Raw genomic sequence first — 23,562 nt, 5'->3', positions numbered from 1 at the left:
AACGCACATCTTAGGGAAGGGCCCCAACCCAGTTGCGCTGAATTTGTTAAACCACAGCTTCTGGACATTCACTCACGGCCTGCTCCTCTATGGGAGGCTGCTGCATGGTTCTAGAAGCCCTGCCTGGTAAAGTCAGAGAAAACCACTACCTACTGTCTCTGTGCTCTTATTGGGTAGAGGGAGGGAAATAAAAATTCACTTACAAGGCCATTCTAGGACCACTGGATTTCAGCCTTGGGCCAATCAGCAATGCTGGCTCTCTGGTCTGTGCCACACGACAACCAGCATTTGCCTTGCGCTCTCCCCACACATCACCTTATTCTTCACAGCCGCCAAGCTGTGGATGGCCGGAGCCTCCATTTAACCAGTGAGGAACCTGGGCCTGAATCCAGGCATTCTGAGCCCCAAGCTGCGCTTTGGGGCCCATCGGAGCTAGTTACCCATTGGAATCCCCTGGGGACTGTGTTAAAAATACCAAAGCAATTAAATCAACCCACCAGGAGTGAGGCTCCAGAATTGGTTTTCTAAAGCAAGCTCTGCAAGAAAGTCAAAATCATACAGTGCCCAGTGTTTGGGGAACCAGCACTAAAGAGGGCCCTCTCATTGGACAGACTTGAGTTTTTTAATAAATTAATTAACTTATTTATTTGTTTATTTATTTACTTTTGGCTGAGTTGGGTCTTCCTTGCTGCGTGCAGGCTTTCTCTAGTTGCAGTGAGCGGGGGCTACTCTTCGTTGTGGTGCTCAGGCTTCTCATTGCGGTGGCTTCTCTTGTTGTGGAGCACGGGCTCTAGGCGTGCGGGATTCAGTAGTTGTGGCGTGTGGGCTCAGTAGTTGTGGCATGTGGGCTCAGTAGTTGTGGCACACGGGATTAGTTGCTCCGCAGCATGTGGGATCTTCCTGGACCAGGGCTCGAACCTGTGTTCCCTGCATTGGCAGGTGGATTCTTAACCACTGCGCCACCAGGGAAGTCCCCAGACTTGGGTTGAACCCTACTTCTGCCCCAGGCTAGCTGTGTGACCTCGGCAAGTCATTCACCTCTCTGATCCTTGGCCCCTCATCTACAAAACGGGAATGTTAACATGGCAAAGGGTCTGAGGAGGCACAAGAAAACCTAGGAGCCTTTGAGCAACCTCCCCTTTCTATAAAATGGCCATGACCATGGAACCTCCCTCATAGGGTCGTCATGTGGATAAAAGGAGTAAACACATGCAGAGCACTCAGAGAAGAGCCTGCACATTTACTACAGCCCTCAATAAATGTTGGCTGCCATTATTATTGTTACACCACTGCTGCCACCACCACAGCCGGCCTGCAGGTAGCACTGTCCTGAAATGCTTTCACCAACAGAGTCTCAGAGAGCCGGGGGTGGGCTAACGTTGATGTCTACCGGCTCATGAGAGCCTGCTGTTAAACTTGCAGGAATGTTGTAAGCCAGTTGTTAAACTGAGCTATGTAAGAATATTATTTTAATATTAAAAATTAAATTATAGAAACTTATATTCAATTAAATTATATTTAAAATACTTAAAACTTACTACTTCCAGGACTTCCTTGGTGGCACAGTGGATAAGACTCCACGCTCCCAATGCAGGAGGCCTGGGGTTCGATCCCTGGTCAGGGAACTAGATCCCACATGTACGCCACAACTAAGGAGCCCGCCTGCCGCAACTAAGACCCCACGCAACCAAATAAATAAATAATTTTTAAAAAACTTATTACTTCCTAATTTTTATTAGGAAGTATAAATTTTTATTTCTATTATATTTTATTTCTTTATTTCTATTATATTTTATTATCTTCTATGTTCTTGAGGTTACTTAATGCCTTTTATCTCTGAATGGGGGAAATACTTCATCATGGTATGTTACTGCACCCCTCTTCCTAGCTCTAGTCAGTGTCATCAAGTTGGTGCCTTGAAATTGGCCACAGTGGGTGTATTTACACCACAGAAATCGGCAGACACTACAAATCAGGACTTGATTTCTTGATCCTAGACTTAGGAAGTTCTACAGAAAATCACTTAATAACAGAGATTAAACTTATAAGGGTGTCGTGTCTACAGGCATTATTTTGTGCTAGCAGAGAAAATTGAAGAAATATTTTTCAATATTCAGAAACCATTATCCAGTTCAGCAAAGAAGTCACTCATGTCATTGGCAAACAAGTAAAGTTCCAACACACATCTTCATTGCTTCATTTTCACCTTACTTGTTAACATAAACAAAAATATCAACGAACAATCCTATTGGAACTACACTCATTTGTCTATTGCATCCATAGGTTGGCTATTGATACAAGAGGTCAGCAAAAACCAAGGAAAGTGTTCTACGAGAATCAATTTATTTTGTGAAATTTACAAAATAAAAGTATTATATATTTTATTACTTGTAAATTACATTATAAACCTTAATATCAGTAGGCTTTATAATAATTTAGTGTGTGTGTACATATATTTGTTTATTGGAGATCCAGCTACTACCAGAACACCACTGCACAGAATCTGAGTAGACTAAGTTACTGTCTGTGCTTCCCAGATGAGGAAACTGAGGATCAGAGAAGTTAAGTAACTTATTCAAGGCCACATGACTAAGAAGTGGTGCAGCTAGGTTTTCACCCAGGTTTTTTCATGCCAAGATACCTTTCCACCACCCTTTACCACTTCCAGAATCAGGTTCTTTCACTTCTACTGAGATCAGCTGCATGGGGAGGGCTAATGGTAGAGATGTGAATGGAACCTAAAAGGTACTATTTGAACACATGATACTTCAGTGGAGGCCAGGCCTGGGCAGGGGTCCAGAGAGGAGGACCGTGGGCAGCTGGAAGTAGCAAAGAGACTCTGAGCACCTAATGGTGATGGCAAAGGTAATAAGGACAAAAGAGGAGGAGGGCACTGCTTTTTTGTCTGTGTTTCCTCATCTGTAAAATAGGGATCATGATATTTACTCCAAGCCATATCAACCTCACACAGCGTCCTGCCACGTTGGGAATCTGCCCAGCCTGCTGGTAGGAAAGCACCACCTTATTCATTACCCCTTTGGGTGCTTCCATGCCCACCTACCTTTCTGAATCCCTTTGGAGGAAAGAGAGGAATAGGGAGAAATATGGCCTCATAGGGAGGCTAGTTAAAATTCACAGCCAGCACTTGTAAGGAGTCTTAGAGTTTACAGGGACCTTTCAGAAACACTGATCTCTCCCTGGCCCCTCACTCCATTCCTGGGTGAGGAAGTGAGGAGCAATATTATCTCCACTTTCAAGGCCAGGAAAGGTCAGAGCCATGACCTCCCCAACCTTACCTAGCAGAGGTGAGACTTCAATGCAGGCTTGACCCACAATCTTCTCCTCTTTCCACTTCCCATGTGGCCTCCTGCTGTATCTCATAAAAAGCAGCTTGTTGGTTTAATGCTCCCCATTTACACATTTACTGTTATATTTCAACTCTTTCAATTATGGCTCTCCATAGTTTAATTTTTGCCACATTTTGTTCCTTCCCTCAACCATTTAGGAGCTCTGTGTCCTCATTTCACTTCTCCTCGGGTCACCCTAGGGTGGCCCTGCAGTAGTTGATGAAGCAGCCAGGATGCATCCCTAGGGCTCTGGGCCCCCACGCTGATGCACGGGGCTGAGATGAAGAGCCCACGGGGCACATACTGAGGCTGGGGCACAAGCTAAGCTTTGGGTATGAGGAACAGGAAACAGGGTCCACCCTCAGAACATGCCAAGAGGGTAAGGAAATCAGAAAGACTTGTATAAAAGCCTCAACAGCAAAGTAAATCACTACAGAGCCCATGTGGCCTGCTTGGGTTAGAATGTAGAGTGAAAAAAGCAGGAAAGAAAACTGTAGAAGTAGTATAGTTATAACACCTTAACACACACACACGCACGCATGCGCACACATACACACACACCCTGTTTATAAAAAGCTGGAGAAAATATAACAAATGTTAATAATGATTATTTTGCAGTAGAGAGTCTGTACATAACTTCTTTGTATGTTTCTGTATTTTGTTACTTTTTATAATAGCATAAAAGACCATTGACTTCATTTTTTAAGAAAAGTTTAAGGGGTACCTTCGGTTCATCTCTTTCCCACAGTCTTATCATTACCTCCAACTGGCCTACTCTCTCCCATCCATTCTCTCTCCACTGCCAGGAGAATTTTCTTTCTAAATAAGAAATAGAATAATGTTTCTCTACCAGTTAAAGGTCTTCCACAAATTACTGTTAATTTTCTTAAGTGTGATAATGGTACTGTGGGTTGGTAGGAGACTGAACTTAATCTTGAGAGATGCTTATTGAAGTGTTTAGAGTGAAGTGTCACGATAGCTACAATTTTCTTTCCAATTATACCATAATTTTAATAAATACATACACTTTAATACTTATTTTTAAATTTTTATTAGATACTATTTTTAATTTTAAAAATCACACATATGCACATGTATGTGTGTGTGTGTGTATATATATATATAAAATGCTTTTTATATAAATGTAAATTTTTTTTTTCTTTTTTAAAGACAGAAAGAGGTAAAGAAAATGTGGCCAAATGTTGAATGCAGGAGGAGGGCATAATGGTGTTCATTGTATTGTTCTCCTAATTTTTTCAGACATTTTGAAATGTTTTCATAATAAAAAATGTTGAGGGGTAAAAGTCTTCTATGGCTGTGACTGCCTATACAAACTTCTGCCCTAAACTTTTACAATCTCACCCGAACCTATCTTGACAGTCAAAACTACCAAGTCTCACCTCTATTACATGCTCCAAGGTTTTAGTATGGAAATCATCTCATTCTTGTAAGATCTACTTTCAAATGCATGCACATTTTATAGCAATTAATAGAATACAAATTAATTTTTTAAGTATGAGGAATAACCTATTAGAAAGAAAAACTAAGGTAACCAGATGAGAAATTAACTGTGCAAAGGATAAATTTATGGCACAGTATAAACCTTCGGATTAACTATGCCTAAAAGGCATGATGCAAGCAAGTAAGAAATCCATACTGTTAGAATCTGGTGAAATAAAAGCTGGTGATACTCAGCTGTGCTTAGTGTCTCCTCACTGGCTAAGTTCAAGTACCAGCCCTATCATTTAGTACCTGTGTGGTCTTGGACAAGTAATTTAACCTCTCTGAATCTCAATTGCTTTATGTGTAAAAAAGTGACAATACCTTGTACCTCAGTGGGTGGCTGTGAGGATCAAATGAGAGAAGAGATGTATAAGCATGCTGTATTCTAGAAAGTACAATGTACATTTAAAGTATTATTAGTATCATTCTTATGAAAGCTTGATGAGCAGACCCCATCGCATCATGAACGTACAAACAACTCAAAGGATGATCAGGACACAGAGGAATTTGGAGTTTTGGAGTATCTTGCTCAGGAATTCACTCTTCTTAACACTGTTTACATAAATCAAAAAGTCCCTTCAGAGTTCCGGGTTCCTGGCTTGCATACAATTTCATTCAATTCTCATGGTGTGTTCTTTTTGCTTAAAATACCAGTCAGACCTGAGGGTCACCTTCCATTTCTGAATTCTCAGGTTGGATTTGGGGAAGGTAGGGGAGACACACCCATACTCAGAGGGGAAATTCCCAAATCCAAAACAAACGGAAAACCACAAAAAAACACCCTCTACAAGGCCTTTGTGTGGGATCACGCACTAGGGTGAGGTCCCTGGGTGGTGCTGAGCCCCATTTCCTGGTATCCATCCTCCAGATGGCACACTGAATGATACCCAGGATGAGGGGCAGTCAGTCGCAGTGTCACGTCCATTTATGTAAACACAGGGCAACATCATCTACCTGCACCCCCTCTACCTACCCACACCAGCGGGCCTGTCTGTGGTGAATTTACACCACACACTAGGATGGTATTCATTCTGCTGAAGCAGAGAGGTTACCCCTTGGAAGTGAGTGTTTCTTAGTGAGAGTCATGGGTAGATTTTATTTTAGATGGCCTCGGCACCAGTCTCACTGCAGCCATCTCCCCATAGATGGTGGACCCTTGGAAGGCAGGTACCATACCTTATTGATGCTTGTCACTCTACCCCCTGGTGTACAATAGTCCCTCAGTAAATGCCACATCACTGAATTGAAATCTGCCTGCTACCTCTTTTGCATTTTCCAGATGATATCCATGCATGCATTTGTCTTACTAAACCATTCATTCCTTCCTTCACTCATTCATTCAACAACGAGTAACTCATGTGTCAGGCACTGCGCTAGAGACAAGAGCAGAAAGTGATGCCCGGTGATAAATGCTGTCAGTGGAAGTCTATACAAGGGGCAAGATAAGCAGGGAAGCAGGTTGGTTCTCAGTTATGCTTTGGCAGGCATGGGAGAGGCTTGCTTACCCGAGGAAATAGCATTTCTGCTGGGCCTGGAGGATGAGCAGGAAGTCCATAGGCAGAGAAAAGGAAGACTAGCAGCTTCCTGGATTTGAACAGCATGAACAGAGAAGAGGGGCCAGGACATGTATCTCTCATCCTGGTGCCTGGGGCTAGTGTTTTGGAGTGGGGAAAGGTAGATGAGGCCAGAATCAGGGCTCAGGCAGTTTAAGAAAGACCTGAATGCCATGCTGAGATGGGGTTCTTTTATCCTATGGGTGACAAGGATCTGTCACAGATTTCTGGGCAACAGCATGCCGTGATCTGTTTTAACCAAGGCTGCTTATTGTACATTAATTTTTCCATTCATCTGCTCTCTGCCACAAGGTTGGGAGTGTGTCATAAGCAGGGATAGAGCCTTACCATTCCAGCACAATGGCTGACACAGGAGGAGAGGTCATTCCTATTCCAAAGGCAGGCCAGAGAGCTGATCCTCCTCCAACACCTGCTCCTTCCAGCTGGAAGGTGAGCGTGGAGAACAGGTCATGAGCAGGGGCGTGGAGATAACAATGGTGGCTGTGCTCATGGGGCAGCCAAGCGAGCCTGACTCACTTGGCAAGGAGTAACAGAATACAAGAGGAGGGGAAAGCAGAGGTCCCTTGTGGAGAAGGAAAATCAGGAAGAGAAATGTATTCATATAAAATGAATTTTATATGGTGGGAAACAACATGGAACCAAGAAGTCCCCTCTAAGCTACCAGCTGGACCTTCTGCATGATCCCTCCAGCTGGCAGGAAGAGTAATGTATTCATATAAAATGAATTTTATATGGTGGGAAACAACATGGAACCAAGAAGTCCCCTCTAAGCTACCAGCTGGACCTTCTGCATGATCCCTCCAGCTGGCAGGAAGTTCCAGCCAAGGGGAACACATACCCACATTCTGGCTCCAGGAAGCGTCTAGTCAATCATGAGGTAATCCAACTGAGTTCCAGCTACTCATCACTTCTGAAGTTGCCCAGCTGGGCCTGGGCCAAGGGACCCACGGGTAGGGGAGTCAGCAGGCTTCTTGCCCATGCCCCTCTAAGGATACAAGGCAGGGCAGGGGTCAGCAGTATCCTCAACCTACCTGCATCCAGGGGAAACCCAGACTGTCTCCAGGTTGTGCAAAATGTCCAGATTGAGCCCAGGAGCCAGACAAGATCGCCCACCAGCAGCCCCACCTAGCAACCAATCTCAGTTCTCTGCTGGGCAATTTAGAATTGCACTAGCAGGCTTCGTTTTCCTAGTCTATCAGGGCCCAAAACACTGTAACAGGAGGTGTGTTTTCTTTTCCTCTGTTCTGGGAAGGGAAATAACAATACCAGCTACTATTACAGAGGACCTATCTGGTACCCAGAACTTAATGCTGCTTCTCTCTCATTTTTACAACTCTGACAGGTAAGCATTACCATTTGTGTTAAAGCTCAAAAATGGAGGTTCAGTTGTTTCCTGGTACACGGTAGAGTGAGGGTGAAACCCTGACCGGGCTATAACTCCTCCCACCTCAGCAAGCTGCCGGAGAAGCCAACCGTACAGCATGAACGTGCTCTAGTCATCGGGGCCTGTGGACGCCACACGCCTGCCTCTACCAGCCCCATGAGAGAAAAGACAAAGGAGGCCATTCTGAGGCCAGCCTCCTGGAGCCAGCAAAGACATGGAAAATAAGTCAACTACCCAGAGCATTATCAGGAAGGAGACACACGTGCGATCCAGGTAGCCCGTTTCCTGCTTGGTGTATTAATACCCTGAGGTCCAAAGCCCTGCCCAGGCCACACACTCCTCAGTGACCCTGACTTTCACCCCGTGACACCTGAGCGAGACTCTGCAAGATGTCTCCTATTGGAGGAATTCAAAATACTGTGACAATCTGGCCTAAGGAGGGGAGGCTCACAGCAGGTCGCCCCACGGGGCACAGTAAGAGCTGGGGTGGGATCCCTGTACGGGACGTGAGCCCACACCCTGATGCAGCCTCTGAGACCACAAGACACCATACCCTCTCTGGGCCAGCCCTGCCAGCCAGAGCTTGGGTATCGTCCTGGACTCTGCCCTCCCCCCATCTCCCCCATCTAATTAGGCACCTGATCAATCCTCAGAGCAACCTCTATAGAAGGTCTTGACTCCACCCCCTCCTCAAATTAGTTTGGCACTTGCCACATCCCACCCAGATTACCGTCCCCATGCTATCCGTGCTCCCAGCCGGAGGGCTCTTTCTGAAAGACACATCTGCTCGCCTCACCTCCCTGCTCATCTGGCCCATATCTCTCAGTGTAAAGTTCAACCGCCTTGGCTTAGCTCCCATGGCCTGTGTCTGCCTCCTTCTCTCCTCCTGGCTTCTCCATTCAGCACATTCACCCTTTGCCTGTACTATCCTGAACGCACTGTGCTATTTCAGGACCATGTACCTGCTGGCCTCACTTCCTTAGAAGGCCCTTCCCCTCTGATAACTCCTGGCAGTCCTTCAAAACTCAATCCAAATACCACCTCTTCCAGGAAGCCCCCTCTCGGATACCCCAGTCTGGCTTAGATGGCTTCTCATTTAGACTCCCAGCCCCGCAGTACTTCCCTCTATCACAGCACTTAGAGTTGTTGATCTCTCTTTTATGATTCCTGCACAAGTTCCTGGAAAAGAGGAACTAAGCTCAAACAAGGCCTCAGTTGATTTTGTACCTGTAGCAACACGCAGGCACCCAGCACAATGCTTGAAACACAACAGAAATTTCTGGATAGAAAAATCAGTGGGTCGGACTTCCCTGGTGGCGCAGTGGTTAGGAATGCGCCTGCCAATGCAGGGGACACGGGTTCGATCCCTGTTCTGGGAAGATCCCACATGCCGCGGAGCAACTAAGCCCGTGCGCCACAACTACTGAGCCTGCGCTCTAGAGCCCGCGAGCCACAACTACTGAAGCCTGCGCACCTAGAGCCTGTGCTCTGCAACAAGAAAAGCCACCGCAATGAGAAGCCCGCGCACCACAACGAAGAGTAGCCCCCGCTCACTGCGACTAGAGAAAGCCCACAAGCAGCAACAAAGACCCAATGCAGCCAAAAAAAGAAAGAAAAAAAAAAATCAGTGGGTCTCCTCCTCAATAAACGGGTCCCTCTGATTACAGGTTGGGGGATCTTGATGCTTCAGGTGACTGTAAAGGCTCATCAGCCTACGCAGCTGAGCTCAGCTACTATGGGAACTGATCCTTCTACTCTGACCACACTCTTCCTGTGTGCAGTCCTGTGTGGTCACAGTGAACTTTCTCGACCCTGAATACCAGTTACCACAAACGATCAATGGCCCCTGGAATCAGTTTTATGGCCACAGTAAGGGGCGGGGTGGGGGAGTGCAGCCAGTGGTCACTGGGCTCTAAGATTTATAACCTCTGGTCAAAGGATGCTGGACGCTGTGCTGGGTCCAGAGAGCCAGGCAACCTCAGCAGTATTCATCTGAATGCGTCTAGCTCTGCCCGCTCAGGAGTTAGCTCTTGGTTACTGAAAAGTTCAGTCTTGTGAAATGGGTTTGGTTTCAAGTTTCCTGTCATTGGCTTACTTATTTAAAAACTACACCCTATGTATTCCCTGAAAGAGGTAAGGTGTCAGTGGTCTGATTCAGAAGCTTCTTGCCATCAGCCCCTATGTGAAGAAAACCTTATCTGAGAAATGAAACTCAGGAGGGGGACACTCCCGTGGCATCATTTCCTTCCCAGGAGCTCAGAGTTTTCAACTGTAAGATGAGGGAGGAAGGCCTAGTGGGCGCTGACCCCTCCTGGCAATGACATTGGGAGAGACTGGGCCCATTCTTCCTAACCTGATTCTTTTCCCTTTCCCCCCCACCCCACTGACCTTGAGATCAAAGTGAGCAATTTTCTTGGCATGAAGGTAGTTCACCCCTTCCAGGATCTGCTTAATGAAGCTGGTGGCCTCCTCCTCACTCAGGGACTCCTTCTGGGCCAGGAAGTCGAAGAGCTCTCCTCCGGACACTCTGCAAGACACCGGTAAGGAGGGCCCAGGCCCAGTCAGCCCTGTGTGTCCTGAGCCCAAGCCCATGCGTGCAACCCCTGACCCTGTCCCCAGGCACCGTGCTTAGCAGAATCCCCTCACTCATCTCTGGGGCTCTATCCAGCCAGCACAGGGACTGACTTTCCTTTTATTTCTACTTGCTGTGTTCCTCCCTTTGGATCACAAGGGCAGGAACCACCCTTAGGGTGTCACCAGAAGGGTCTCTGCTCACACTCTAGGCCCAGGTCCCTTGTTACCCTAGGTGCTACCCCTCCCCAACACATGACTCAAGTGACAGAGGACAGAAACAAGTGCTGTGGGATGACAAAGAGGAACATATGCTGGGCCAGAAGCTGGAGACTTAGGTTCCAGTCCGGCCCTGCTACTGGCTTTGGACAGCTCACTCCCCTGCCCCCTCCAGGCAGGCCTCAGTTTCCTCATCTGCAAAATGAGCAGACTGATCAAGATGGCTCCCAAAGCCCCTTTCTTTCATCTTATAAAAGATGACCTCTCAAAGACATGTCCCTAACTTAAACATCAAGACCCATTAATTACATTCATCTCTAAAAACTCTAAAATACTGCTTTTGTCCTCACATTCTACGCTCCTGCACCCTACGGTTGATGTGGCAGGAATAGAGAGACCCATGGAGCAAAAAGACTAGTTTCCAGTTTTATCTGAATTGGGGATTTATGGTTGCCAGATAAAATGGGAGATTTTTGTCTGCTAAATCTGGCAGTCCTACTGGGCTTGTTTGGCCTCTGACAGATGCTGGAGTATCCAGCCGACACGTGCTTCTCTGGAGCTGCAACATAGCCAAGGGTCATCCCAGGAAAAGATCTCAGGAAGGGATCTGGGCCAGAGAGTCCAGGAACTCAGGACCACCCAGAAAACTTGTTTAAAATGCAGATTTCCGGGTCCTACCACAGACCCTACCAAATTAGATTCTCTAGCAGCAAGGCCTCAGAACCTGTATTTTTGTAATAACAGCAACATAGTAATGGTAATTAATATTCACTGAATACTTACTCTGTGCATAATGTATACTTTTTGTACATTATCTCATTTAATCATCACAATACCCTATGAGCTAAAGTACAATACTATTAGTTTCCTATTTCACAGTTGAAGAGACAGAGGCTCAGAGAGGTTAAGTCACTTGCCCAAGGTCAAACAGCCTGTAAGTGGTAGAATCAGGATTCAAACCCAGGCAGAATGACTCTCAACCACTATATCACAGAGTGTCCTCAGATGATTTTCATATGGCCAGAATGGCTTCTGTCCCAGTTTTGGGACTCATTCACTCCCTGCCACCTAATCCATCCTAAATAAAGAGCCTCAAAATCTTTTTTCCTTTCTTTAAAAGTGTCCAGAAGCATACATGGACCCACTCATCAATCTTAGCATCATGAAAAACAGAACAACTGAACACAATGTCATACAATAGGAAGTACACAGCAACACCTACAAAGTATTGCAACTTAAAAAACTGAATCTAAATCTGCTTAAGCCTCTTGTTCAGTGCTATTGACAGAACTCTGCAGTGATGGAAATATTCTCTCTATATGCTGTCCAATATAGCAGCCACTAGTCACATATGGTTAGTGAGGATTTGAAATACGGCTAGTGCAACTGAGGAACTGACTTTTAAATTTTAATTCATTTTAATTCAAAAACTGAAGTGGTGTAAAATATTCTCCTTTAAATACAACTTTATTTTTTTGGCAGGACTGCACTCTAACCATTGCATTGCAAATGAACTGAAATGTGCTGTAAGTGTAAGATACACACTGGGTTTTGAAGACATAGGATGAGAAAAAGAATGTAAACTATCTCATTAATGAGTTTTACAGTGATCACATGTTCAAATGATAATATTTCGTATATATTGAGTTAAATAAAAAATATTATTAAAACTAATTTACCTAGTTCTTTTTACTTCTTATTCAATACGGCTGCTGGAAAATCTGGCATTTCCATTACATATGTGGTTTGCACTATATTTCTACTGAACATCACCAATAGGAAGGGTATCTTGTTTAGGTCTAACTATAGGTTTCAGGAAATACAGGACATAGAGGAACAAGTTAACCAACACCGTGAGGAAGGGATAACCAGACTGTGAGACAATCAACAGAAACCAGACTATGAGACAATCAACAGGACAAATGACCTAGTCCTCTCAACAAATCAATGGCATCAAAAAAGGGAGGGAGGGCTTCCCTGGTGGCACAGTGGTTAAGAATCCGCCTGCCAATGCAGGGGACATGGGTTCGATCCCTGATCCGGGAAGATCCTACACGCCACGGAGCAACTAAGCCCATGCGCCACAACTACTGAGCCTGCACTCTAGAGCCCGCGAGCCACAACTACTGAAACCCGCAAGCCTAGAGCCCGTGCTCCGCAACAAGAGAAGCCACCGCAATAAGAAGCCTGTGCACTGTAACGAAGAGTAGCCCCCGCTCGCCACAACTAGAGAAAGCCCGTGCGCAGCAACAAAGACACAACTCAGCCAAAAATAAATAAATAAATAAATAAATAAATAAATAAATAAATAAATAATTTTAAAAGGGAGGGAAGGAGAACTGCCATAGAATAAGATACATGGGAGACAAAAGAACCAGACACAGCATGTGGACTTCCCTCATTTGGATGCTAATTCAAATAAAACAACCGTAAAAAGGTATCTTTGGGTCCATCAGGAATATCACTATGGACTGGAGTGTAGACAGCCTCGGTGGTCTGGGGCCTGGCTGGCTGGATAATTCTGTCAGGTGTGATAAATCCATGGTGGCTGCATTTTAAAAACTGCAGTCAATGAGAGATGCATACTAAAGTGTTTGTATGTAAAATGACATGATGTCTGAGGTTTGCTTTAAAGTACTGCAGCAAACAAACAGATGGAGTGGGGGAAGTAGGATTTGATGTAAAACAAGACTGGCAAAATGGTGATAATGTGAAGCTGGGGGATGTGCCTATGAGGGTTCTTACATCCTTCTCTCTACTTCTGTATATGTTTGAAATCCTCCATAATAAGAGGCTAACAGTAAACTTCTAGGGAAGCAAACTCCTCGCTCTCCCTCAGTGACCCCTGCACAGAAACCATCATCACTTGGAAGTTCTTCCCTAACAGATGAGGAAACCAAGCCCACAGGAGGGGAAGTGGCCATGCAAGGTCTCCTAGCAAGAGAATGCATGGTCAAGACCATGTCCAAGTCCCAGACCCCAGTCCAATACCATGCACCATATCACTGTTGGGGGTGGTAGTGTTGGAAGAGGGCTTGGTTTTGAGTTTATTTAGAGTTCGCCACCTGTGTGATGTGCTTCCCCAAGCATTCTCTCACTTGAGACTCACATCCGCCCTGAGGGGTAGATGGAACTTCCGTCCTGGTTTCCCAAACAAGGAAACTGGGGCCCCAAGAGAGCAGTGACTTGCCCAAGGTGACACAGCTAGTAAGTGGCAGAACCAGGATTTAGATCCAGATCTTCTCAATCCCGGTGCACCACGTGTTCCTCTCACCACACTCTACTCATACTATAAAGCTCGAGTTGCTGATGCAAAAAAGAAAACCCAAAGCTACCCCAAGCCCTAGGCTGTCATCTGCCATCCCTGTCCAGCTGCATCCGTGCCCTCACACACTGGGCTGTCACTGTCTGGCTGGCTCTCTCCCCAGCTAGATTACCTTTGCTTCCACAGCACCTTGTGCAAGACATTCAAGAGAAGGTGGGCAAATAAAAAAAAACAAAGGAAAGAAGTAAGACATTTAAAATATCAGCATGGCACAGAATATTCTGTATCATACAGAAGTGAAGTCTTGGCATTTGCAAGAGACCTGTCGGGAGCCTTCTGCAAATTTTCAAATCCACAGTGTCGCTCAGGAACACAAGGATCTAGCCCAGTCCTTGTTTTTATACTTCCAGGCTTGCTGGGTCGTGCAAGGCTGTGACCTCGGGCATATCCTGCCCTTCCTACCTTAAACAGAACGCTGAGTAAATGTAAAAGAACTTCATGATAATGTGGATGTGTTCTGTCACCCAAAATTACTGATGTAAAGGCCCAGGCAGGGTGAGGACTTTGGGAGACAGTAATCAGCTGTTCTGTTTGAAGGTGTGATCTGGGCAGGAGACGGAGTGAGACATGATCTCCTTTGGACGGAGAGGGGAACAGCCATGGTGACCCTTAGAATCGTCCCCAGAGACTTGGAAAGGTGGGAGGCTGATGAGCCTGCCGGGTATCTGTCCCAGCCCTGGACACTCAGGCCAGGGACACTCACATCAATCCTCAGGCACCTGTTCTCAAGGCCATCAAGGAGCCTGGGTTTTGTTTCTACCCCCAAACCTAGTTTCTCCCAAGGGCTTCTCAGCCCCAAGATCTCTGCCATGGAGTCATCCCCACTCCACCCAAGCTTCTCTCCTCTCACACCCCTAAACAATTTGACTTAAAGAGGAAAAGCAACACCTAACAGCCAGCCTCTGCTCTCCTCCAGTGTCCCCAGGACCAGTCGCCCTCCTGCTAATCTGACCCTTGCCTCCTTCCTCCCGGCAGTTTGATCTGGCTGCTAGAAACGCTTTTCAGAACTCTTTCAAAAGCAACCAACCATTTTTGGGAGTTGAGTGCTCAAATGACCTGTGTAGGCAGTGATTCGGGAAGGATGCTGCCAGAGCTGTTGGGGCCCAGAAAGCTGGACTCAATTCAAGGCCTGGGAAGCACTGCCGCCACCTTGGAGCGCTCTGTCAGGCCCTGCTCTGGTATGCTCCCGCCGCTTTATTGCTTTCCACAGCTTGGAGTCAGGGAGGTCCCAGAGAGGTCAGGGGCCTGGGATGGGAGGGCTGCCCAACCCTCCCAGGGCAGACCTACATTTTTCAGAGCCAGCTCCACATGTGGCATGAGTTAATCCATTGAGAGTTTGAAAATATTCTTTACCCCCTACAGAAGTCAACTTACTACATGGACAACTCAATCCTTCCCAACCCTGCCATCACCAGTCCTGACGAGAGGCAGCTGCTGCATAGGCGATCATGGACAGGGTAGTAACAGCTGAAGGGGACTTAAATCAGGGTTGGGAATGTCCTCTGAGCACTGGCCACTTCAGCTGAAGCAGGAGGAAGCCCTGCCCTAGACAACAGTGCTGAGAGGTAGATCCATCCACAAACCCTGCAAATATCAACTGAGCAGGTGGGCTCTGACACCCGTGTTTAAGTACCAGGCAAACCCACTAGCCTAGCAGGGCACAGTGAGGACCAGGAGGCCAAAGGCTCCTAAGCAGCCCAACAGAGGTCACCAAGTCCAAACATAAAAGCCCATGAAAAGCCCTTCTCTCCTGGAAGGTCCTCCTCTCAGACCCTGGTCACACAAGACTGAGGCACTGTCTTAGCAACCCCTAGCTCCATAGCCAGGCACCCTGAGACAATGAGGCAGCTTGAAAGTAAAGGAGGAGACAGAGAAACTACGAACAGACAGAACTTCACAAACACAGCAGCTCACAGGAGCACCAGTGTGACAACTGATGTCACGGGCGGTGACAGCTCACAAGAAGAGGGCATGTAACTCTTGGTTAGTCATGAAGCCTGCAGGGAGAAACAGGAACATCTCAAGAGCATCCCAGACCCCAACCCCTGGGGTTCTACAAACAGGGAGTAACAGACAACTTCCCCAGCAATGACAGAAATGCCAGTTAAAATGACAAAAAAGTATCATAACGGTAAAAGACAATAATGAACCCTGCTTTAAAACAAATGACCCAGGGCTGGCAAGGCTGCAGGCAGAAAGAAACGCTCCCATGTTACAGGTGGTACTGGTTAACCTGTCCTATGAAAGTGAGGATACCAAGAGCCCTAAAAATGTCAGCCCGATTGCCCCATTCCTGAGGATCTGTCTAAAAAAATTAATCCAAAAGAAAAGGGGAAAACACAGGAAGAAAGTTGTTTTATGGCAGTAAAATATGTAATGGTTAAAAGCTGGAAATTAAAACACCAAATGTCCAACAACAGGGAGATACGGGTATGTAATTTAATGAAACATGATATAGTCAGTTAAAAGGGAAAGAGCTATTCATGGCATTATGTTAACTGGGGGAAAAGTAGAGCAGGAAATTGTACAAGTACAATGATTGTATGCAAATAGATAAAGACTGAGAGGAACCACAGGGAAACAAATAGCTGTGTTTGGGTGGTAGGCATATGAATGTAATTTCTTTTCAGTTGCTGTAAAGTTTTGATAACAGACTTTTAAAGAGCTGGCCTGGCTTTCCCAGCAAAGGTGGGCTTGTCACTCTCTGCTGGAAACCAGTGCTAACCCTTAGCCTTGGGGCTTGCCACACCTCGGGCCATCCACATGGCTGGCTACATCTGTGGGAACCCACCAGGCTTGTCTGAGTGAGGCAGGTGTATACACTGACTGGTCCAACTGGCTAAGAAGTCCCTGGGAGAAACACAGAGGACACAGGGAGTTAGAGGAGGGGAGAGCATGGGTAATTCTATGCACTTAAACATTGAGATGGATAATTTAAGAATCCAATGCAAAAGTATGCAAATGCCCATCTGCTACATAAATCTATAGGCTGACAACACCAGAGCATAGTTCTCAAATTAGAATGGTCTCAAATGTCAGGTGGTCCACCCAACCCACAGGCAGGTTAAGGATGGCTGCCTGCTTTGTAGATGAGAGCTGAAGCTCAGAGGGGTGAGGTGACTTGCCCCAAGTCACAAAGTCAGGGATTGCTGAGACAAATGCTGCCACTCCTCTGCTAACTGGCAGATGCCTCACGCCTCTGAGGCTCAGAACATTCTTGACACCCGGTCTTGCTGCTTGACTAGACACAGCCATTTCAACTTGTGCCACAGCCCAACTCAAACTCTACTAACCGCCGGAGGCCCACCTCCACCTCCCCAATCCATGGGGGGCATCTCCAGGAGGGACACCAGTTGGCCAACCAACCCCTGGAGTCGTGGTGTCACCCATCCAAATTCCACCAGACTGTGAAGGATTCCCCTGCAGGGCCAGTCCAAGGCCATCCCACCTCAAGCTCATAGCTATCTGCACAAGCAGCGTGGACCCAGTCCTGGCCCCGCCACTTCCTGGTTGTAGGATCTTGTAAATGACCCGGCCTCTCAGTGTTCTTGTCTGTAACATGGAGGTAATAAGAGTCTCCATGGGATAGGATTGTTAAGAGGATTAAATGAGGTAACAGACATTCTCAGCAAAGTGAATACAAAGTCCTCTTGGCGGAAGTGGGACACTACCCTCAACACAGCTTCTGTGAAGACTGAACAAGAAAACACGAAGGACCTAGCAAACGCTTGGCTTACAGCAGAGCTCTCTAAGTAATAGGTACTATGATAATAATAAAGGCATCAAACACAGCACAAAGGCAGGGGGGTTGTCCCAGGAAAGGGCTGAGAAGGGCTTTGCAGAGCCTGGAGGATGTTTGTTCTTCCCTTCCTCGTCGAAAAGACTCTCCCTGACAGCCCCCTGCTCCCCCTTCCATCCTCTGCCCCCCTCATCCTCTCACGTGCTCACCAGCCAGGAAGGGACCCCAGCGCTCCCCACTTCTTCCCTCTGATCCCCAGGGTCCAGTGAAAGTCAGACCTAGACCCTCGCCCTCAGTCCCTGCTGCACAGCAAGCCCGGGTTCAGGAGGTGGATGAGGTAAATGAGGGAAACCACTTCCCACTGACTTCATCTCCTCCAGGTCGGTCTTCTGTCAGGTTGTTGCTCCCTCTGGGGCCTGCGGCTGGAGCTCCGCCCCACACCCCCGCCCTGCTGCCCCGCCCCCCCCCAGTCCCAGGCACCCACTCACAGCTCGAGGATGAGCACCACGTCGGTGCGGTTCTCGAAGACGTCGTGCAGCGTGATGACGTTGGGATGCAGCACCTGCCGCAGGATGCTCACCTCCCGCTCGATCTCCTCCCTGCACACACCCCGCCGGCTGGCTTGTCTCTGCCGCTTCTTGATGAACTTGGCTGCGTACTCCAGCCCCGTGCTCTTCTCTCGGCACTTCTTCACGATGGCGAACTGGCCGCTGTGGGGACACAGACCCACACAAGGAGGGCATCACTGTGGTTACTGGGGAAGTGACCTGCTTGTCACCCCTAGGCCACAGTAACTCAGAGTCATTCTTCCAGGGCAGGACAAATCATGCCACCAGCCAGCATCCCCACCTGGCCATCAACCAGTGACTGAGACGAGTAAGTACTGGGCTTCCCTTCTGCTCATATGAACCCTCTACCTTTTACTAGGAAGGAATGTTGGTATCGTCACTCCCAGTGTACAGATGGGAACACTGAGGCCCTGAAAGGCTATTGGTTTGATCTGGATGACACAGCCTCATCGTTCCAAAGCCTCAGCTAGAACCCCTGTCTTGTATCTACCAGATGAAATCACAGTGTCCAGAGGTTTATACTACTTAATGAAAAGATTTTTAAGGAAAAGCAGGACTTCCCTGGCGGTCCAGTGGTTAAGACTCCATGCTCCCACTGCAGGGGGCACAGGTTTGGCCGGGGAACTAAGATCCCACATGCTGTGAGGTGTGGCATAAATAAATAAATAATAAATAAAATAAAAAGCAAAAATGGTCAGCATGGTCAAAATACTAACAGTAACAATCATCTGTTTGGGCCTCCCTTATCTGGAAGCAAGTACAAATTCATCTATTTGGAATTGCGAGGGGACAAAGCACCTCTATAGTCTCATGTTTGTACCTTTGTTTCCAACCCCTCCCGACAAATAAAAATCTCAATTACCTGACATGAGCCAGGTAGTCAGACAATCAGGGGACAGAGCTAATATGAGGACGATGCACTTAAAGACGAGGCCAGAGGCTATGCCAGCCAAGTTCGGGGGGATCCTGGTGGAGGTGAGGGTGGGGCGGAGGCAGCCTAACGTTGTTAGTAAGCACAGTGGGTGTTCGTCACGGTGAGAAGACTGATAGGACCACAGAATCGTAAAACGTTAGGAAACTGAGGCACAGGAGACATCAAGTGACTCACCTGAGGTCATCACACAGTTAATGGCAAAGCCAGGCCCCAGGGCCGAGTGCCCAGCCCACTGTTCACAAAGCCGCTAAGATAGTTAAAGGAGTCAAGATGATGCTTAGTGCCCTTCAGGGCTGGGCCTGAAAATCCTTCACTCCAGGGACCCAGACAGCAATCATGAAATGCTGTCCTTGCCAGAGTGGCAGGTGGCCCTAGGCCAGCCTCCCTGAGTGCTCCAGGGGCAGTCCCCCCACCACACACACACACACACACACACACACACACACACACACACAGGGAAGGGCAGCGGCCTCCCGTTTCACCATCTCAGTCCAGGCAATCGGTGGGGGCCACTCGAAGTCCCTGGTGACTGCCCAGTGGCCACCCTCCTGTGGGCCTTCCCACTCCCCTTCCACCAGTGCCCCATGTTTTCTTGCCAACCACAATACCCACTGCTTGAGACAGAACTCAGAAAATTTTAAGGTTCAGCTTAATGGCTAAACAAGGGGCCATGAGACTCCACACTTGGGAGGTACTCTCTTAGTGGCTCTGGGGTAAAAGTTACACACAAGTGCTCTGGATATTTGCCTCAACCTCAGAAAACAGCATCACATCTGAACCACTCCATTACTAGAATAATCCTTAGTGAGACAGCCTTCAAAATAAACCCAAGTGATTAAAAAAAAAAAAGTCAAGTAGAGCAAGTAAGGAATAGATATGCCAACACTTAAATAGCATTCTATGGCAACCACCTTAGAGATGTCGCCAAACACATGTTCATGCATCTCTCCATCCCCTCATCCCCCAATCACCCAGTGCTACCTGAGCATCTACTCTGTGCCAGGCTCTGAGCTGCACAATAAGGGGCAGGGACCAAAGGCACAGACATCAGATACAGATGGAGCTCTGGGGAGGGAGAGGGCCCTGGCTGCTGGGCTGGGCTGGGAAGCCTTTGTGGAGCCAAATGTCTATCACACTGTCTGCTAACTCAAAACTATTAGAGTTAACTCAGCTATTTATGCCCCAAATATTGGCTCTGGGCTGTCTACACACTAGGGGTTGACACAGGTGGAGTGAAGCCAAGCCTCCCAAAGTCAGAGGGAACACATTCAGTGAGATCTCTGGTCACTGGGAGCTGCTTTGGGCCTTGGGACATCAGGTTGCTTAGTGGGTGCCACCAAACACTGGACAAAGCCTCCAGTCCCAGGCAGCTGTCTCTGGTTCAGGATGGCCACACTCCTTTCTTCTCTCTCTGACACCTCAAGGGGCCTGGCACTGGCAGCCCTGAGGGATGGGAAAACCAAAGCTTAAGGATTTTAAGCGATTTGTTTAAGTTTACAGAGCACAGAGGTGGAGGCACAGGGATTTTATATAAGGCAGAGCTAAATATTTCAGGTTACCTTGACAAAGCTTTCCCTTTTCCTGTGAGGGAAACGGAGGCATTTTTCTGCATCACATGCCTGAAAAATTCCTCAAACTCTCAAAAAGCAAATGAGTGTTTGCTCTTCCTGGTTGAGTGTTCTCTCTGTGAGAGCAGCTGCGGCGATGAGAGGTGACTGGGGGGTCAGGCCTAACACAAGCAGGCGTCTTCCTCCAGCCAAAAGGAAGTATTCTGAGAGTGCATGACTAACACAGAGCCAAACACCAAGTAACGTCACTCATCTTCCCTCTCTTCACGGGACAGCGGTCCTCTACTCAACCTGCCCTGGGGAGCCTCAAGGAGAGCCAAGGCCACTTGCTGGTTTTCCCCTCTCCTTGAGCTGGTACTGGGAAGTGTGCAGAATATGCTCCACGAGGCCAGCCCTGGGGCAGGGAGGCCTTGGGCAGGGAGAGCAGCCTTCCGGGTCAGACAGGCCTGGCCTCAGGAAACTTACGCTGCCTGGCTATCTGCTCTGAGCAGCAGTTTCCTCATCTGTAAAATGGGAACTGTGATTCCCTACCAGGGAATTGTGAAGACTGGAAATATGTCATGCCGACCCACAGGCAGCTCCAGTAAACAGTGACTATTACGTCTTATTAGTTAGTTGCTCATATGAAGGCAGAAGTCACTGATCTACATGGTCTGCAATGTGTGGCCAGGGCATCAGTGCGATTTTAACACATCCCCACCCCACCCCCTGACGATTCCAGTGCACAACCAGATATGGGGATATCTTTGTTCTAAGCAATTAACCAACTCGTTTCATCCTTAGAGCAGTGGTTCTCAACCCTGGTTGCACACTGGAATCACCAGGGGATTTTTTTTTTTTGGCCACACTGCACGGCATGCGGGATCTCAGTTCCCCAACCAGAGATCGAACCCGTGCCCCCGGAAGTGGAAGCGCAGAGTCTTAACCACTGGGCCACCAGGGAAGTCCCGGGGAACTTTAAAATTACTGCTGCCTGGGTCCTACCTCCAGAGATTCTGATCTCCAGGGTCTGGGTTGCAGCCTGGGAATCAAGATATTTAAAAGCTTTCCGGGTGACCGTGATGTGCAGTCCAAGCTGAGAAACACCAACTTACAACAGTCTTCTGATTATCTCCATTTTCTAGATGAAAAAAGTACACCACTGTTACTCATATTATTCCTTGCCCTCTTCAGTATTGATATATTACCCTCTCCCTTAGTTCTTTGATCTGACCATTAGAAGGAGGATGGGAGGGGAGAAAAGGATGGGAGGGGAGAAAAGTAAGCGGGGGGGGGAGTATCATCTCTTCCACCAGGACAGTTTTTGCTTGATTTGCAAATCAAGGCAGAAGACCACCCCGGGCTCTGGGAAATAACAGGAATGGAAGTTTGCAGTTGGGCACCCCCTGGTCACTGTACCCACAGCAGATGCACCAAAGCCAGACCTGAGGTGGCTTCGGCACGCCCCCCAGAAGACCCAAGGGCAGGTGGAAGCGGTGATGGTGATGAGCCCTTGTCTGCCCATCAGGAAGGCTCTGAAGCCAGAAATTCAGGCCCTGGGATGCAGAAGTCGCTCAGCTAGGCTACGGGGCAAGGGGTGGACAGCAAGAGCCCCTCTAGGTTAGGACGGAGCCACCAGGGTATATCCCGGGAGGGAGCAGAGAGGGGCCATCCGACCATAAGGGAAGCGACTGCCAACACTAATTCAAAAATTATGGGAATGCCGAAACACTGATGTACATAGGCAGAGCACGCGTGTTCCTATTCCCGCCTCCCTAGCAAGAGTCAGTTCCTAACCTGAATGCAGCAAAGGGAGGGTAGTCCGGAGGTCCAATTCCTGGTCCCCGTGACCTGCCACCAAAGCTTCGTGGGCTTGGACAAGGAGCTGCCTTCTCAGTTGTTTCCCTCCAGCTGCCACCGGAGGTCTCACCTCAGAAAGCTTCCTGTCAGAAAGCTCCTAAGAGCCCATGACAACTCCGAACAGAAATGAAGCTTTCCCTTCACTCTCCAAGTTCCATCTCTGGGCTGATGTCTGGAGACTTGGGTTTTGGTCAGGGCCCGTCCACTAACTGGTCATAACCCTGGGCAGCCTGTTCAACTCCCTGGGCCTCAGGGTCCTCCCTTGTCAAATGTGGATGAGAAAACCCCGCCTGTCCACCTCACAGGGCTGTTGGGGAAATCATGAGATAACACCTGACAAAGGACTTAACTATCCAGCACAGTAGAAAAGCAGGAGGCGGGGGTGGGTGGAATGCTGTGCCCGAGGCTGGCTTGCAAAAGTCACGTAGGAGAGTTTCCAAGAAGGACAGTGAATCCGCAAGACACAGAAACTACCTTCCCTGATCCTGCCAGCTGCTCTCCTTCAAGTATGTCAGGAACACGCCCCTCTTCCCAGGCAGAGGGCCCAGCCCCTCACTCACTCAGTGCCCCGGGAGAACAGAGCAGGCTGCATGAAGATCAGCGTCACAGTCACAGACAGAACTCGGCAGGGCCCAGGGTGGCACCCCATGAGGGTCTCCTGTCGTCTGCCCAGGAATCAGATGAGCAGTAAACCTAGACCGGCTTCTCAGAACTCAAAAATAGTGTTGCTGTCTCCAACACCAGCTCCTAAGCTTCATGGAAGAGCCTGGCTCAATTACCATTGAATTCTTCACCGCCAAAGAAGAATAATCTGGGCGTGACCCAAATCTCACACCCTGAGATAGATTTGGTATAGCAATGTGGACATCCCAGCATTTACATCCAGCTTTTCTCTCTGCAAGCTAACTGTATTTTTATTCTCTCTTTTAATATTTGCAGGTACCATTCTTAGCTCCATTTTACAGATCAGAAAATGGAGGCTTAGGGAGG

General features: G+C 47.8%; 1 protein-coding gene across 4 annotated transcripts in view; it reads right to left on the bottom strand.

Annotated features, from left to right (window-relative positions):
* The window catches only part of DAPK2 (death associated protein kinase 2), a 125,830-nt gene that overhangs the window by 36,807 nt on the left and 65,461 nt on the right, over positions 1-23,562 (bottom strand). For 3 of the 4 annotated variants that reach the window (XM_036843247.1, XM_036843245.1, XM_036843246.1), the window contains exons 3-4: positions 18,151-18,372; positions 10,197-10,335 (exon numbers count right to left, since the gene is read on the bottom strand). In XM_036843247.1, the coding sequence (XP_036699142.1) occupies positions 10,197-10,335; positions 18,151-18,372 (361 nt within the window). Of the gene's footprint in view, positions 1-10,196; positions 10,336-18,150; positions 18,373-23,562 lie in introns of those variants that run through there. The other variant, XM_036843249.1, reaches the window with a different exon arrangement.

Source organism: Balaenoptera musculus, chromosome 2 (assembly GCF_009873245.2).
Source record: "Balaenoptera musculus isolate JJ_BM4_2016_0621 chromosome 2, mBalMus1.pri.v3, whole genome shotgun sequence".
NCBI classification, from domain to species: domain Eukaryota; kingdom Metazoa; phylum Chordata; class Mammalia; order Artiodactyla; family Balaenopteridae; genus Balaenoptera; species Balaenoptera musculus.
The sequence above is the reverse complement of the archived record's forward strand: the minus strand, read 5'-3'. Positions and strand labels throughout refer to the sequence as shown.